The sequence below is a fragment of the Stegastes partitus genome, unplaced genomic scaffold, assembly GCF_000690725.1.
Source record: "Stegastes partitus isolate 25-593 unplaced genomic scaffold, Stegastes_partitus-1.0.2 Scaffold10, whole genome shotgun sequence".
NCBI classification, from domain to species: Eukaryota; Metazoa; Chordata; class Actinopteri; family Pomacentridae; genus Stegastes; species Stegastes partitus.
In genome coordinates this window covers 1,277,805-1,293,768 of record NW_007577741.1, presented here as the reverse complement: position 1 = coordinate 1,293,768, position 15,964 = coordinate 1,277,805, and the positions used below count along the sequence as shown (strand labels likewise).

The following is a 15,964-nucleotide window of genomic DNA, read 5'->3' as shown; positions in this document are numbered from 1 at the left end:
TGGCTTTACATGTCTAAATCCTGTTCATGCCAGCCATTAAAATATGACTTTTTAATGCTCTTCGAGTGGAAATCATGGAGGTCTAAATTCCCAGTCCTCATTTAAAACATATTCAAGAGTTTATCTGAAGCTAATATGAGACTTCAATAGCCTGTAAAGTGTCTGTCTCTCAAAGCTGGTGTGAAATTTCCTTTTTGTGTTTCTCTGCTGTGGTGTAGTAACAGAAGCACCTTTAAAAAAAAAACATATTCAAATAACTAAGTAGTGGCTCCTCATAGTAGCAGCACTAAAGAGTTAAAGCAAAATTGTCCTCCAGGAGAAGCTGATGGCAGACAACAGCTGTACGCCTGCTTGATCTACACGCCAGTGTTCAGGTGTTTAAATTTAAGGCGCTCGCTTTGATGTGATCTTTGCTGCTGTCGCTAAACACACTCGCAGTCGGGCAAAATTCTTGGCAGTATTTAAACGAGCCTTCTGCACGCAGCCTTGGCCTATTTTTGTAAATATATTCTGTATCTTGCCAGGTTCAAGAGCTGTTTTTTTTTTTTTTTTTCGTTAAAGGCAGTTTTTTCATTTTTTTTTTCTTTTCCCACCCCTTGCCTTTTTTTTTTTTTTACTGGTATCCATTGTTTTTTGGGTGTATTTTGAGTTTTGTACCAACCTGCTGAGTTTGAATTCTGTTAAATTCAGTCAAATCATAACCAAAGTCATCTTGGGTCACTTTAGCTGTAAGGTCAAGATCTTACAATATTTCAGAGAAAAATCCAACAGCAACAACTCCCAGAATCAGAATCAGAAAAAAGATAAGCATAAAAGATGGTATGCACGCAGATTTGCATAGATAATTAATCACAATTAACATCATGCCAGCTTTAAAGTGCTCTTTTCAAATTAATCTGCACTTGCATCTTTATTAACATGCACCAGGGGCATAGCTCATGACAACAAGCTGCTAACACACTGAGGAGTGCTGGAAAATGCTCTGAAAAATGAGTTTTAATCTATACAAAAGGTATAATAAATGGATTAAAGCACGCCGGCTGGTATGGTGTTGCTAAACATGGCTCACATGCCAATGCTGGGAGTTAACAAGGCCTGCAGTGTTCACCTATAGAAAACAAAAACGTGATACACAACAAGCGGCCTTCATGGGCTCTATAAGTAAGAGTGCAAAGGTTTATAGTTCATGGACATAATCTCCTTATCTTCTCGTTTAATGTGATTCTCACTGCTCCACCGTGCAGCTGAGAAGTGGAACCAAAACTTTATCCTCGTCTCACATCCCTTCACTGAACTAAATTAAAATTTATCTCGCCGTAACTAACCTCTGAGCAACTGCTGTCTTTTTGTCAAAGACGTGTGGGAGTTTAAAAGGTTCAGATATTGGTGATTTTTCAAACAGCAAGCCCTTCTTTTTCATTTTGACAATTGTGTATTACTGCAAAATATGCAAAATTACTCAGCTCTGCTCATTTTTCTGGCTGGCGTGACTCTGAGGCCGGACTTCATTAGCACAGCTTCCTTGTTTCCCGTCATGAATAAACTTTATTATGATCAAGCTTTAATTAATCATCACTTTGCTTGCAAGCTGCACTGCTGGTGCAAGAAGAAGTATGAAGCTCGGAAGTAATGGAAATTAATGGGGAAAAATCACCAGCCCATTATAAGCATTTATCTTTGGAGGAAAATGTGAGCTCTGAGCACCGACACCTTCTGTTTTCTTCTCTCTGTTTATGCTGCTCACATACATGCAGTTACACAGAGGTGCAGTTAATTAATTCTGTGTGACAATGATGTGCAGTTACAGTGCAGGAATATCCTGTGGTATGTTCTATATGGGCTTCACATGTACAGTAAGCTGTGAACTTTGAAAAGTCCCCGTCACAAACCCTTACACTTAAAGAGTCTTTAACCCACTCTAATTCCACGTGTCACGTTATTTTCCTCAGCGGTAGTGAAAATGCATTCACAGCTCACAACAAAAGTGGTTTTATGAGGAGCTCAAGTTATTTCCTCTAATCCGGGAGGAGATGGTTTAAATAAACCGAGGATGGAGGCTGAGAGTCACAGAAGGAGGGAACACCAGCTTGGCTGTCTGCATCGTAGCTAGACCGTAGAACACACACCTCCACAGCTACCAGGAGTGTGGAACTCTGATTTATTTACACTAAAAGACCACTAGTAGAAAAAGGCAATATGATTTTCCTGATGGATCTCCAGATGATGCTGCTGGATGTGATTTACTTCATCCTGCGCAACTCTGTGCGGGTCGTAATGCGCCCACGCACCAAGCCCATCGACGGGGAGCTGGTGCTGATCACCGGGTCGGGCGGTGGCCTGGGTCGTCTCTTTGCTCAGGAATTCACCAAGCAAGGGGCAGAAGTGGTGCTGTGGGACGTGGACGGCAGCTCCAATGAGCAGACAGCCAAGCTGGTGCGCGAGATGGGGGGCACGGCGCACACCTACACCGTGGACGTGACCAGCCGGGAGGACGTGTACCGCAACGCAGAGCTGGTGCGAAAAGACCTGGGCCGGGACGTCACCATACTGGTGAACAACGCCGGCGTGGTGGCCGGACGACGCATGCTGGAGTGTCCTGATGAGCTGATGGAGAGGACCATGAAGGTCAACTGTCATGCCCTCTTCTGGGTGAGAGCTTTTTATGTGTAAAAGACATTTCACCAGTGTGATGGAGGGATGAAGCTCCACAGATGAGAGGTTAAACATCATAAGATCAGACAGAAAGAACAGCTGCTACAGATGTTCCTTCCCCTGGAGGACAGATACAGTGTAGAGGACAGTGTAGCACAGACTCACATCATACCTCATTAATCTGCTCATCCAGAACAATAGCTGCTTTTCAAAGTTAGTTCTTGTGTCTTCAGAAGTAGCTGTTGTTGTAAATGACAGCCAACTATTGATCAGCGCTCTTGATCATGCGTGCCAATATTATTTAATACCACATCCAAAACAAATCTGTTGTCAAATTGACAAAAAGAGAAAAAGCCCCGTAAAGCCAGCCAGCTCGTCTGTGCGGCTTCGTATTTCTTAAAATATCATCCTGAGACCTTCCTCGGTGGATGAGTCGTGTTTGGCAGCATGTACATCACACAATCGAGACAATGACTCGCTGGCAAACGCTAGTCATGCTTTGGCAGAGAGGCGTCATTTGTGAGTGGCACACTTTTACTGAGCTGGAACCGAAGCTGGTGTATAATCGATTCATGCAGAACACGTTATTGCTGCACACGCTGCGTGGCACATGACATGTAAAATGTGTTGCGTCGTGACCATTATCCCCTTCACACTACGGACTAAGTGACTCCCGCATCAATCCTCTTAATAAGGAGCTGCTTGTGCAACATAAGCCTCAGACCTATTGACCAATATTTAAGTCTTATGAACACTGCACAGTTTGTTGCTTCCCAATAACTTACTGCTTTATATTAACGTGTCCCTGTGTGTGTGCCTCAGACCGTGAAGGCTTTCCTCCCTCAAATGAAGGCCCAGAACCACGGACACATCGTGACCATCGCCAGCGTCCTCGGCCTGTTCAGCACAGCTTGTGTCGAGGTGAAGCAGGGCGACAGGAGCCTCCCTGAAACCAGACGTGACAGCTTTGTCATATCACACTTTGTTCTCTGCCTAAATCATTAAGCAACACATTCAAATGCAAATCACAGATAATGTATATTCAGTTCCTGTAAAGAGAAGCTCTGATGAGTCGTGTGTCATTTGCGGCAGGATTACTGTGCCAGTAAGTTTGCTGCCGTGGGCTTCCACGAGTCTCTGGCTCACGAGCTGCTGGCTGATGAAGTTGAAGGAGTGAAGACCACCCTGGTGTGCCCCTACATCGTGGATACAGGAATGTTTGAAGGCTGCAAGATACGGTAGGTTGACAGAATAATCACACACGACAATTCAATCTCAGGAAACATTAAGTGAAGTGGAAGGTCTGCAGGAACAATAGAAGTAAAACATGTTCCTGAGGTGTTGTGTGTGTGATTTGCAGCAAGGCTAACATACAGTCGTCCTCATGTATTCATAGCCTCCCATTAAAGAAGGACAAGAACAGCTGGCAGTGAAATAAATTGAAACTGACAAAAGTAATAATAAATAAAAACTTCATGAAAATCATGACGTTGCTTTTGAATTGTGGTTCAACAGAAATATTTTTTAAAAACAAGCATGTTGGGACCTGTAAACTAATATAATTATAATAATAATATAATAATATATAACCATCAGGTGTTTCCTGTAACTCTCAGTCAGACTTGTGCACCTGTTGACAGGTATTCTGGCCCACTGCTCATCAGCAAAGTGTTCTAATTTATCAGTATGGTTTGTTTTTTTTTAATTATTCTTTTCAACCAAAATTCAAAAGCAATGTCTTATTTCATTAAATTAAAATTTAACAAATTTTTATTGATTACTTTTTTCAGTTTCTAGTTATTTGATTGTGAATTTTGCCTTTTCTTTAATGGACGGGGATGAATACATTCGAGGACGGCTATAAGTGTGTGGAATAAAGTGGCACGCTGTCATAGGAGTCTGCTGTGAAATGGCCTGTAATAATTCATACTGTAAATGTTCTTTGGTGCCACTGTAAGGGAGGAAGTGGAACTGCTCCTACCCCCTCTGGAGCCTCAGTACTGTGTTGAGCAGGCGATGAACGCCATCCTGATAGACCAGCCTCTGGTGTGCATCCCCCGCCTCACCTACCTGCCCTTCCTCTCCAGAGCGTAAGCCTTCACCTTAACCTCCATGTGTGTGTTTTCACTTCTAAACAGCTGGTGTTCAGTGTTTTACATGTTGTTTTGTTCCCCCAGGTTGTTGCCATGGGAATCCAATGTGGCTGCGTACCGTTTCATGGGCTCTGACAAGTGCATGTACCCCTTCATCGATAGTGTGCAGAAACAAGTGACTAACGGCTCTGTTCAGGTTGCGTAAGCACGCCACGATTCAGTCACGTGGGCGGTCAGAACTGGCGGGAGGGACTTCAGATTTTGAGACTGATCATTCAGAAGCCTGCAGTAGATGACCACTCAGCCAAGTTGTCATCAGCACCCAACGAGACTCCAGCAATGTTCGGATGAAATTTAAAGTCCCTTCAAAGATGTTGTGACATGACCAAACAGTGACTAAATCCTGAGCTGACCAAAATGGGAAAATATCTTTAATATGTGTAACTTAATGATGTGACTGAATGTTGTGCTGTGTGACATTTACATAAAATAAAACGACTGAAAAGCTGAATCTGTCTGACAGCTTTGTCTGCTGCACTGTTTCTGGTAAACTGCATAAGAGCGAAATGCAAATGATGCAGAAGGTTAATGTCATAAAACTAACTGTGCATGACCAGGACTCGTTCTAAATTGGATCAAAGTGGTATAGAAACCTTCAACGCTTCAAAAAAAAAAAAAAGATTCTGAGTTTCTCTCCTAAAAAGGACTTTGAGTGGTAAATTCTGGAACAACTGCACTTCCCTCTACCTTGAGGATTGCGCCTGTGTCAGTGCACAAAAAGGCTCAAAAGTTTTGCTAATCTCACAAGACAAGCAGTGACGTAGCAAAACGCAATCACTGCCCAAACGTATTTTCATGCCAGGGAGCAGAGTATGAGTAATGATGAAGCCTTTCCTGCAGCGCAATCCGGTCCCAGAATGAGATGTTTGTGCACTCAAGGAAGAAGGAGAACAGCAAACTTTTGCACAAGATTTATTTTTTACTTTCTGTCAAAAGCAAATACCTCACTGGTTATGACAAAATGTTTAATGACAAATTTATTTGTTGTCAACATTTAAAAATGAAAATATTATGACCTAGGATTAGGAAACCAGACCCACCATTAGAACTCCTAAAATGTGAAAATATTATCCTCACACCCTGAATGGGACTCTAGAACCGCCCAGTGTTTGAGCGACACACTGTTTTATTCCTACTGCAGCCTCAATGATTAAATATTACTGAAAGTCAGCCGCAGAAGAAAATCTCTGAAACTGAACAGATCTGCAAACATCAGAAAATAAAGGCCCTTAGCTGGCTATAAAATAAAGAGTTTCCCAGTTATATTGATGAGATCTGCCACAGAGGGGCAACAAAGTACTGACTTTTGCACATGCCATAGTTTTTAGCATGTTGTTTTTAAAGTTTGTGCACGAACATTTCAAGAAGTGCCCATTAGTGAGGGGCTGTATCATCACTGTGACACTCAGGGCTACATCACAAGTGTTTACATGTTTGTGTGGGGCAAAAGTTTGCTTTCAGTATCTGGTGTTGCCTCTTTCAACCATCTCTGACGACTAGTCAACCAGGCCGACACGTCATTTCTGTTTGATTAAAGTCAGAATTTGGTCTTGGCCACTCAAAATCTTTCATCTCCTTTCACCATTATTGTTTAGCTGCATGACTCACTCTCTCCACAGGTTCAGTTCACAGACAGAAGTCCAAACATTTTCCTTTAGAGTTGGATGGTGTAATTCATTGTTCCATCAATGATTGCAAGCCGTGCTGGCGTAGACGTAGCAAACAAAAGCATGATGCTGCCACCACCGTGCTTCACAGATGGGATCAGGTTCTTATGTTGGAAAGCAGTGTTTTTCTTTCTCCTGGCATAACGCTCATCATTTAAATTCTAGTTTGTTCTCATCCATCCAGGCTCCTGGCTTGTCCAGCTGAACGTTCAATTCAATTCAAGAAACTGTATTCGTCCCCTGGGGGCAATTTAAGAAGCAGAGCGGCTGGATCAAAGCATAAATCATTTACGGTGCAGGTGCATGTCTGTGATGTATAGAATAAGCAATGTCTCAACCACTAGTGAAGATACTCTTCCACAGACACGACTTTAATGTTCTTGAAATAAAACAATTCACCCGCTCACACCTGACTGTCATTCCACTGACACCCGACTCGTTTCATTTCACCTTCAAATTAACTGTTAATTAAAAGGTTCTCATACTTTTGCCACTTAGAGAAAGGTGATACTGGGTAATTTTCCTCAAATAAATGGCCAAATACAACTCCTGTTATCTCCTTTCTCAAGGGTTTGCACGACTTTAACGTTCACCAGCGGCGGATGAAGAAGAAGACACACGAGCAGAAGTGTGTGTGTTTTGTGCATTTAAGCACATTAAGTTTATTTATCATGGGGAGTGGAGAGAGAGGGGAGGCCGGCGTAAGGGAGGAAAAGAGGGATTATGAGGGAAACTGATGCAACAGGGAAACGTCCCCGCCACACACAGCAGAGACAACATCACATTACGTCACACGCTACATTTAGTCACAACTTTTCTTCCCAGCCCTACATGGTAATGTCGATAACACTTCACTTGTGGTTGTTGATAGAAAGCACTCTAGGAAAATCAACAGAGGTTCGCCAGCTGCACCCTAGACAAAGATGAAACCTTAGCATGTGATCCTCCGTAATGAGCTACCTCGGCGGGGCTTTGAAACATAAAACACTTAAAAACAAGAGTTAGCAGGTCTCACAAACAGTAAGCAAGTTATAAACAAAACAGACTTCACAGTTAGTTGCTTCATTTTATTTTTTTTTCTTCCCAAGTTAAGCCCCGACTCGTTGACTAGGATGCAGCTACTTGTTTCTACGAAGCAACAGAAAAATAAATAATGCGTACAATTAAACAACATCAAGGAGAAAGAAGAGTCTAGTTTTTCCTATCAATCTTGTTTAACTGTGAACATTTTGTAACAATGGACGTGGTAGTTTAGAGCCTTACAGAGCCTCCTGCAGACGTCTAAATCTGACTAAGAACACAGTGTCGGAGTTTTCTTTAGTGCTTTTACAGACAACCAAACCTGATAATCTAAACAGTGCCATCCAGGGTCTGTGCCAATGTGCTTGAGTTAGCCTGTTTGTGGTGCAAGTCGCCTTCGATTTCCTGTTTGCCGCACCTGTGGAGGAGAAGTCGGATTTAGTGTCGCTGTCAAGACAATCAAAAAGTCTGCACGTTTGATCACACTGGACGTCTTCGAGTGAATCGGCAGAATCATGTGTGAGCATTGACGAGTGCATGTGCTGATGTAAGTGTCCTGATAAAGATATATTGATCGCCATAGGAGGAACAAGACAGTGGCCCACAAAGAATACAATACATAAAAGCATAAAAGTATGTATATAAAGAAAAAAATATATGTACAAATGAAGTTCAAGTGGCAATCTAAAGTGACCTAGTGTGTGTCATTGTTATTGTGTGCTGTTGAGTGTGAGGACAGTTCTCTGCTGTTGTACAGTCTGACAAAGGAGCACCTAAAGATAACATAAAATGCCCGGTTTAAATAATTATAAACACAGATTTTTGAAGGGATAAAAGTGCTTTGAATGCTTGGAACGATACCTTGTGTGATGATGATAGTGCACAAGGTTGTATGACACTCATCATGTATATATCAACATGTGAGGAAGTGTAAAAGCTCACTTGGTTTATTTCCTGTTTTCTTGTATATATCATTCTGTTGAATAGCTGTGGCTTTCCTGCAGCTAATGGGGATCGTAATAAACTAAACCTTTCAGTATTCAAGCAGTCTCGCTATATAAATACCGGCTTTACTCAAGAAACTGTGACTCTTTTAATTTGCCAAAAAAGGATCAAAATAGACGCAGCAGCAGAACCAGAGATGCTGGCTGTGTTCCAATATACATACTACTAACCGTACAGTACGCCAGAAAAAGATTGAGCATGTCCCAATATAAAGTATGTGAAATGTAGTGTGCCGAAAATACCCTGATGTCCTCCTCCATCCAGTCAGACGACCGTGATGGGCGTGCTTGTTTATCAAATGGTCAAAATTAACAGAACGACGCATAGATTTCTTAACTCGAAATTTCCATTATCTTAAGACGTGCCGATTCAAGTCAAACTGGTCAAACTCCTTTCTCAATTTAAGAGAGCAAGCAAAAGAATAAAAACGACGTTGGTGTGAGACACTTGATTCTTATTGAGCTGTATTTCTATTCTGAGCACTTTGATTATGAGGGCAGTGGAAGGTTTCCTGTACTATAAATAAGCAGAAAGTCAGTGTTTGTAACGGCGTACCCGGAGACTGGTCCATTTCCTGTTCTTTCATTTGACTGCTGGTCCAACTCTGAGAGCATCTTCAATATATTCAGTGCAGCCTGTGGAGATGTAGACAAGTACATATTATTCAATGATGTGTTTCAAGAGGCAACTACAACTCACTTGAGTTGTAACCTGTAAAGTAAGAGGTCTATTGTCTTTGTAGCAGCAACAAAAAAAAAAAGAAGAGTGGGTGTCCATGAAGCATCCAGACTGTACAGCTCCCACTTTGGGAACAGCTGGGCTCGAGTCTTTGTGATGTGTCATCGCACCAATAACAGCTACCGAGCTCCCTTTGGTCCTCCTTTTATGACTCTGCACAAGATTTATTAGAAATCCACTTAATGGTATGTTAGGAAATATGCCTGTATTTCTGAAAAACAAAATTCTTCTGCAAAGCTTGTTTGTCTGCAGCATCTCATGAGGATTGCACACTGAGGAGGAGAACAGCATGACCTTTAAAGGGTTCCCTACCAGCCTACGTTCACATTTATTTGACACTTGTTATAAACATGTTTTTGCGATTGGTTATCATTTATCAAGGACTGAATGTTCACTCCGAAACGTTCCAAAACACCCCCATGTTTAAAATTCGCTATTTTTTTGCCAGAAATATTGTGTGTTCTCCAACAACTAATGTATTTCCTCTAAATGTAAGATTTGAAACATGAAGTGCAGATATGTGGCTCTCAGCGCCGAACAGCGAGGACGCACTTGTCAGTTTATAAAGTACTCACCATATCATGACAGGACTCTACATCTTTGCCGATCCCGTGACTGATGAGCGGCGGCTGGGCCGAGCAGTTAATCAGTGACACAAACTCATTCTTATTGTTTTTGGGGAAGTCTTTGTATTCCACCTGCAAGCCAATAATGTACTTTCATTATTTTTTTAAATCACTTTTAGGTATAATTTAAATGCATGCACACTGATGGGCTTATTGAGTTCGTGAAAGGTGAGCGTGTTTGTTGGCTACCTGCAGGCCCTGCACAGACGCCAGAAAGCCCAGCTGCTCCGAGGGCCTGGTGAGGGGGCCGTGGGGCAGTTGGTTCAGGTTATTTTTGTTCTTTAGGATAGTCTCAGCAGTCAGGGATGTCCCAGCGTAAAGCAGCTCGTTGGCAATCATGGCAGTGATTGTGGCCTTGCCTGGGTTGGGCATAGCTCGGCTGTAGTCCTTGGCCTGGGATCCTTGACAGGCCCCAACTGCTTGAGCAACCTCAGGCACCATGGGCAGGATACCCGCAGGCAGCTGCTGGTGGCTCAGGTAAGGCAGGCGGAAGTCCTCCTCCTTGGAACCTGTTGTAAGAAACCACGCGTGTAAACGCACGTTATCTCAAAGAGAACTTGTTTCATTCTTCACCATGACTGCTGCAGTTTGTAGATAAGCATTTCCACTGATACTTACCCAAGGCCACCTCCTCTACAGAGCCAGGTTCAAAGAAGGTCACTTTGCGCCCATCACCAGGTTTTTTTACTGGCGTCTGAATATTACAAAAATGGAAAGTACATGAAGATTTAATATAGATAAACACAAAGCTGTCTGACACACTGCAAAGATTTGCTTGATAAAGGCACATCGGCACCTTTTCATCTGTTTTGAGAGCCGGTTTGGGAGGCTGAGGCTGAGGCACTTTATATCCCAAGAGTTCCAGCATCTTCTCTGCTGCGTTCCTCTTGGCCACCTTCTTACTAGGTCCCATTCCCTCTGCAGACTGGCCACACACCGTCACCTGAACCATAACACACAAGATTAAAAAAAAAAACTGAAAGAGATGAGAAATTAACGAGCTGAGGCAGAGGTAAACAGAGACAGACGTTGCATAAGCTCCGCTGCCAGCATGCCTCAGCAGCAGCTGACTCACCTGCATGACAAACTCCCTGCGCCGTGGCAGACCTCTCTCCGTCACCATGCTGTACTCGGGCTCCTTCTCCTTCTTGGCCTGCTGGATCTGAGCCAGGCGGCTGATGGGATTCATTCCCTGGCCATATTCTGGGCTCGTCTGCAGCTGTTGGCATGACAGGTTAATCATTGCAGAGTGTCCAGGTCTGTAGCAGCTATCCTAACTGCGGTTTAAAAGTAACACTACCTTGATGATAGATTTGGTTTTCTTTTTGATGCGTGGCAGCGTCTTTTCCACACTGGGTATATGTGGTAGTCTCTTCAGCTCTCCGAGCACCGCTGCTGCTGCCAACTTCTTGGCAATCTTTTTACTTTTTCCCTCGCCTTCTCCCGTGAACTCCCCGACTGTAACACGCACTACAAAACTCTTCATGTGGGGAGGACCTTCTTCCTTTAGAACCTGGAAAACAACAGCAACAACTCCTGGTTAATTAAACAGAATAAATAGAACAAATGCTCCTCTGCACGGGGAGCATTTATTCTATTTAATTAACTTGGATGAAACACAACATGCATCTTGTGTACATTCTACTGATAATCTCCTAAAAAGATCTTGGATGATATATAGAAATCCATTCAAACCTCAAAGTTGACAGGTAAGTTGCGTTTAAGTGCAATTTCAAACACTTGACTGATTTCTGATTTATTCAGGTTCTCCTCCTCGGGCTCTCCGTTCATCTGCCAAAAGAAGAAAACATATTTAAAAAAAGAAAAGCAATAAGTCTTTCTAAACTTGCAGGAGAGAAAAAAAGGAAAAGCTGTCTAGCACTATGTCTGTTTGCTGAGTGTGTGCTTCTTCTCTCACCACTGGCAACTGTTGCAGTATTGGCTCCTTCTGCAGTACTTTTAATGCCTTGGCAGCCGCATCATGTTTGGCCAACTGCCGCGTGCGTCCCTTCCCAATAAACTGCTGGCCTCCGATGGAAAGCTCCATGTGGTATAACATTGGTCCCACTGGAGGAAAAGGGTAGTAGTACCTGGACACACACAAAAGTTAAATACAATGCTTTTTGTCTCTCTCTCAAAAAATACTTTGTTGGACAAAAAATTGAAAAATGTTTCCAAGTAAGGTAAACTCACTGTTGCATAGAGCGCTGGTAAGGCCCTGGAGCCCGGACGTTGTAGTTGAAGTTTGGCGGTCTCATCCCCGGGTACGGGTCGATGGGTTTATACATGGGCTTTTTACCAAGCTTCATACATAGTGCATTCAACTCCATAGTATGTGTTATGCCATCTGCTGCAAGGCAAACACAAACAAACCCAAGATAAAAATACATATGCATGCATTCTCTTTTCTGCAAAGTGTGAGCTGGAGTTATAATGAGACTGCAACAGAGCCAGTGGGAAGAGCCCACCTGGGATCTTGCCTGTGTTGCGGGGCGTCCTCACGGTGGGCTTGGGAAGTGTTGTCTCGGCGAGGGCAGATGCAGCAGCGGAATGCTGGGCTTTCTTTATACTGGTCCCCTCTGCCTCCCAGTGCTGATCTCCCAGTGTGAGCCTCACTGAGAAAATCTGGAATATATTCTCTATCATTAGAATCAACTTGTGACCAAACAGGGTAAGAGCAGGGGTTGACCAACTGTCGGCAATACTCAGATCCAATATTCAGCATGTCGCCAAATGTGGGTACTTTTTTAAACAATTTTTGAAAAAAATTACAATTAAAAATGTGTTATTGTGGTTCTAATGCAGCTGCTTGTCTCTGTCTGTAGTCACCCCCAATGTTCCACCTAAAGCACCATCTGATTGGTTATGCATCTGAAGTAATATCCCCTCAACACTGATTGGTAAATGTCGAGAGGCTCTCTTTCAGGAAACACATGTAAAATATAAATAAATAAGGCATTTCCGTCAAATTTTGTGTTGAAGTTTTTGTTCTTCTAAATTTCGACGCCAAGATTTTAATTTTTACTTAAAATATTCACTAGTTCCAAATCTCTGTTATCCGTCTGCTTGGTTACTAATAATTGGTAGCGATTTTGGCCCGGGGGACAAAAAATTACGTTTGTTTGACCCCTTGACAACAGTATGAATGAAACTCCAAACGTCCTGTTACACTGACCTTTGAGTGAGCTGGTCCTTGCTCACAAAGCAGCTTATACTCAGGTTGGATCTTGTTGAAACGGGCTAACTCATTCACCAAACACATGGGGGTCTTCTCTTTAGGGTTTGCCATGTTAGATACTGGAATAAAACAGAAAGATCCCAAATACTCACTACAACAAATCAATAAGCATAACCGTAAACACTAACACAAAAGGCTGTTGCTCATAGCCTCACAGCAGATACACACATCACCTCACAAAAACAACAGGAACATTTAAAAACAAGACATCACAACATGCGGGCGGGACTTAGAAAAACAAAGTATGATTACAGCAAATGCATGACTGGCATTGTACATCCAGGACCAATAAACTGAATGCTAACAATGAAAAGCAAGCTGTCTGATCAAACAAACTGATCACACCTACCTGAGGTGGTACTGTAGGGAGTGGCTGAGCCCGCGGGGAGAGCGGAGCTCCTGATGGGTTGGCTGGCGCTCTCCGACGGTAGAGTGCCTGAGGCACAAGGGATGCTGTAGCCAGGCTGTGGCTGCCCCAACTGTAGTGGGGCAGGAGCAGCAGGCATGGGGCTAGCTGGACACTGAAACTGGAGCTGAGACATCCTCGTTGCTCTACCTTAGTCAATATTAGTCTGAGGCCAAGATAAGAAGGTTATAGTGTGGGAGGGACTGTTGATTGAGGAGGTCTGAATGTAAGCTCTGCCTGGAAAAAAAGAGGATGTGACAAGAAAATACAAGATATGTCAAAATCTGCATATTGAGAAAATTACAGCATTTTCCACTCATCCATTTTTCAACAAAATGTCAGTCACAGGAGCCGCCGTCCAACAAACAGAACAAAGAGGGCTGTCACTGCACTGGATGCCTATCAAAGGCCTGTCTGACAAAGACATTCACATCTATGAACAATTTCATTTCCAGCTGACCTAACTTGCAATTGTTAGGACCATGGGTGAAAACCCAGATGTACATGGACAGGACATGTAAACTCTATGCAGAAAAGCCATCACCGGCAGCGTTTTGTTGACAACCGGCACCTTCCTGCTGGGAATCAGCAACAGTAACAAGTGAGCCACTGGTTTGCATTTTCAAAATAAACATACAACCTTATGAGTTACATTAGCCTCTGGAACTCACTATCACCCTCTCTCAGAAACATTGACTCACTCTCTCATTTCAAATCTCAACTCAAAACACACCTGTTCAAAACTGCTTATTCCCTGCTGTGACAATTGCATTGCCTGATGTATTTTTACTGCTGTATACTGTATTATTGTGTATTTTATTGTTGCTTCTTTTATCTTTTGTAAGGTGTCCTTGAGTGACCAGAAAGGCGCCTTTTAAATAAAATTTATTATTATTATTACATTAAAATAGGAGCACATAAATTTCCTACAGTTTCTGCATTTTACAAGTGCAGTGAATTTTGCTTACAGCTCAACAATCAGCATGGGTTGTGAGCGGTCCAGAAAGAAACCTCAGCATTATACAAAGCAATGTTTAAAAAGGAGATAGATGTGTACTATAGGTATACAGTTTGATGTTTCTCTTCATCTCTGGCTTCTGCACTGACTCGCAGCTCTCAATTCTAGAATCCGTCTGCACACGAGTGTCAGTCCCTCGTGTACATATTAGTTTCATTGTGACTTTCACACACTAATGAATTCATGACAAGTCACATTCATTTGACAGCACTGCAGGGCAGACTGGTAAATCTGGTGGTTGACTGCCCTTAAAAAATGTTTGCTCACTTGAACATTAACAACATTTTACTTGCCAAAAAAAAAGCACAGTGATTTCTATGTCTGATCCCAACACAGGTCATCCAGCTTGTCTACACTACAGAGACAATTATATTTATCAGTCACAGCCAACAAGGACAATAAGACAATGCAACGACATGGGTGCCACGAACAATCCTACAATATTGAACAGACTGCAGCTAAAATGTCAGTGAACAGTGAATTATATCATCAGCTGCCTCGGCTGTCAATTAGAAAAGCTGCTCATCCTGAAACTTCATTAGCTTTTTTTGTTCTCTGCCCGGCTGGGAGGTGTCTGGATGTTTGTGGGGCCCTTGGAGGCGTTGCCAACTGTGATTTAGCACGAATAAAACGCACCTGCAGCGAGCACAAGTCCCTCATGCTACTAAATCTGAAGCTGCACAAATTGACCAACCTGTTTATGAAACAATAACTTAGACTAGCTGGTGTTACTAGACTGCTAGCCAGACAGCTAGCTGCTACAAATACAACCACCTCAGCTGCTTACAAATGCTCACACCTGTGTCTGTAAAATCACTGGACTTGCACATTTCCTAATGATGTAAGCATCTGTGTGCAGCAGACATTATTGTTAGGAGGACATTAACTAGCTTTTAATGAAATCAGGCCGCCGGCTGCAGGCTTTCTCTGAGGACCACGTTAGCTAGTTAGCTAGCTAGCTTGTTCGCTACACTGGCAGGGATGGACATAATAGGACAACCTTCACAGAAACAAAACTGAATACTCTAAAAAGAATGCATCCTCATAAGGACTAACCCACAACTCGTTGGCTGCAATGCCTGACATTGGTTTATGAAATAAAGTCAACAATGAACGTGACATGTTAATTCCCAGTGAGTAGGGGAGCAGCCGGCGAAACGGCTAGCTAGCTAGCTGGCTAACCCGGACTAGCACAAAACAAACCTCACCTCGTCGCTCCTTTTGTTCGGTTTTTGGTTACTCCATAAAACACATTCAAGTGGTGTCGTTTGCTTTTGTTAATGGCCAGTTTCAGGAGTCGGTGTAGGTTATTTTTATATCAAAATGCGGGCGGTGAGGAGGTGGACATTGGGAAGACAGGGCAAACACTAAAGAGAATGGCACTAACTTGATTCTGCTAGGGGAAGTGACGTAGCCAGAGGGGGCGGGACTTCCAACCAGA

General features: G+C 42.9%; 2 protein-coding genes across 6 annotated transcripts; one reads left to right on the top strand and one right to left on the bottom strand.

Annotated features, from left to right (window-relative positions):
* Positions 1 to 2,196: 2,196 nt before the first annotated feature.
* On the top strand, positions 2,197 to 5,253 carry rdh20 (retinol dehydrogenase 20). Of its 2 annotated transcripts, XM_008285902.1 has the most exons (5): positions 2,197 to 2,649; positions 3,475 to 3,573; positions 3,745 to 3,890; positions 4,611 to 4,742; positions 4,830 to 5,253. In XM_008285902.1, the coding sequence occupies exons 1-5, from the start codon at positions 2,197 to 2,199 to the stop codon at positions 4,948 to 4,950; spliced, it is 951 nt and encodes a 316-aa protein (XP_008284124.1). In that variant the 3' UTR covers positions 4,951 to 5,253. The 2 variants fall into 2 exon arrangements, with proteins under 2 accessions (XP_008284124.1, XP_008284131.1); XM_008285909.1 differs by lacking the exon at positions 3,475 to 3,573.
* Positions 5,254 to 7,101: 1,848 nt separating this feature from the next.
* stau1 (staufen double-stranded RNA binding protein 1) lies at positions 7,102 to 15,914 on the bottom strand. 4 transcript variants are annotated; one of them, XM_008285872.1, is made up of 15 exons: positions 15,732 to 15,914; positions 13,449 to 13,742; positions 13,037 to 13,158; positions 12,330 to 12,486; positions 12,055 to 12,211; positions 11,780 to 11,951; positions 11,557 to 11,652; positions 11,162 to 11,374; positions 10,937 to 11,080; positions 10,658 to 10,804; positions 10,480 to 10,555; positions 10,051 to 10,370; positions 9,811 to 9,933; positions 9,053 to 9,132; positions 7,102 to 7,910 (listed from the first exon to the last, which is right to left on the bottom strand). In XM_008285872.1, exons 2-15 carry the CDS (start codon positions 13,639 to 13,641, stop codon positions 7,823 to 7,825), a joined length of 2,088 nt encoding a protein of 695 aa, XP_008284094.1. In that variant the 5' UTR covers positions 13,642 to 13,742; positions 15,732 to 15,914; the 3' UTR covers positions 7,102 to 7,822. The 4 variants fall into 4 exon arrangements, with proteins under 4 accessions (XP_008284094.1, XP_008284108.1, XP_008284116.1 ...); XM_008285886.1 differs by having other exon boundaries at positions 12,055 to 12,208; XM_008285894.1 differs by having other exon boundaries at positions 12,342 to 12,486.
* Positions 15,915 to 15,964: the final 50 nt, after the last annotated feature.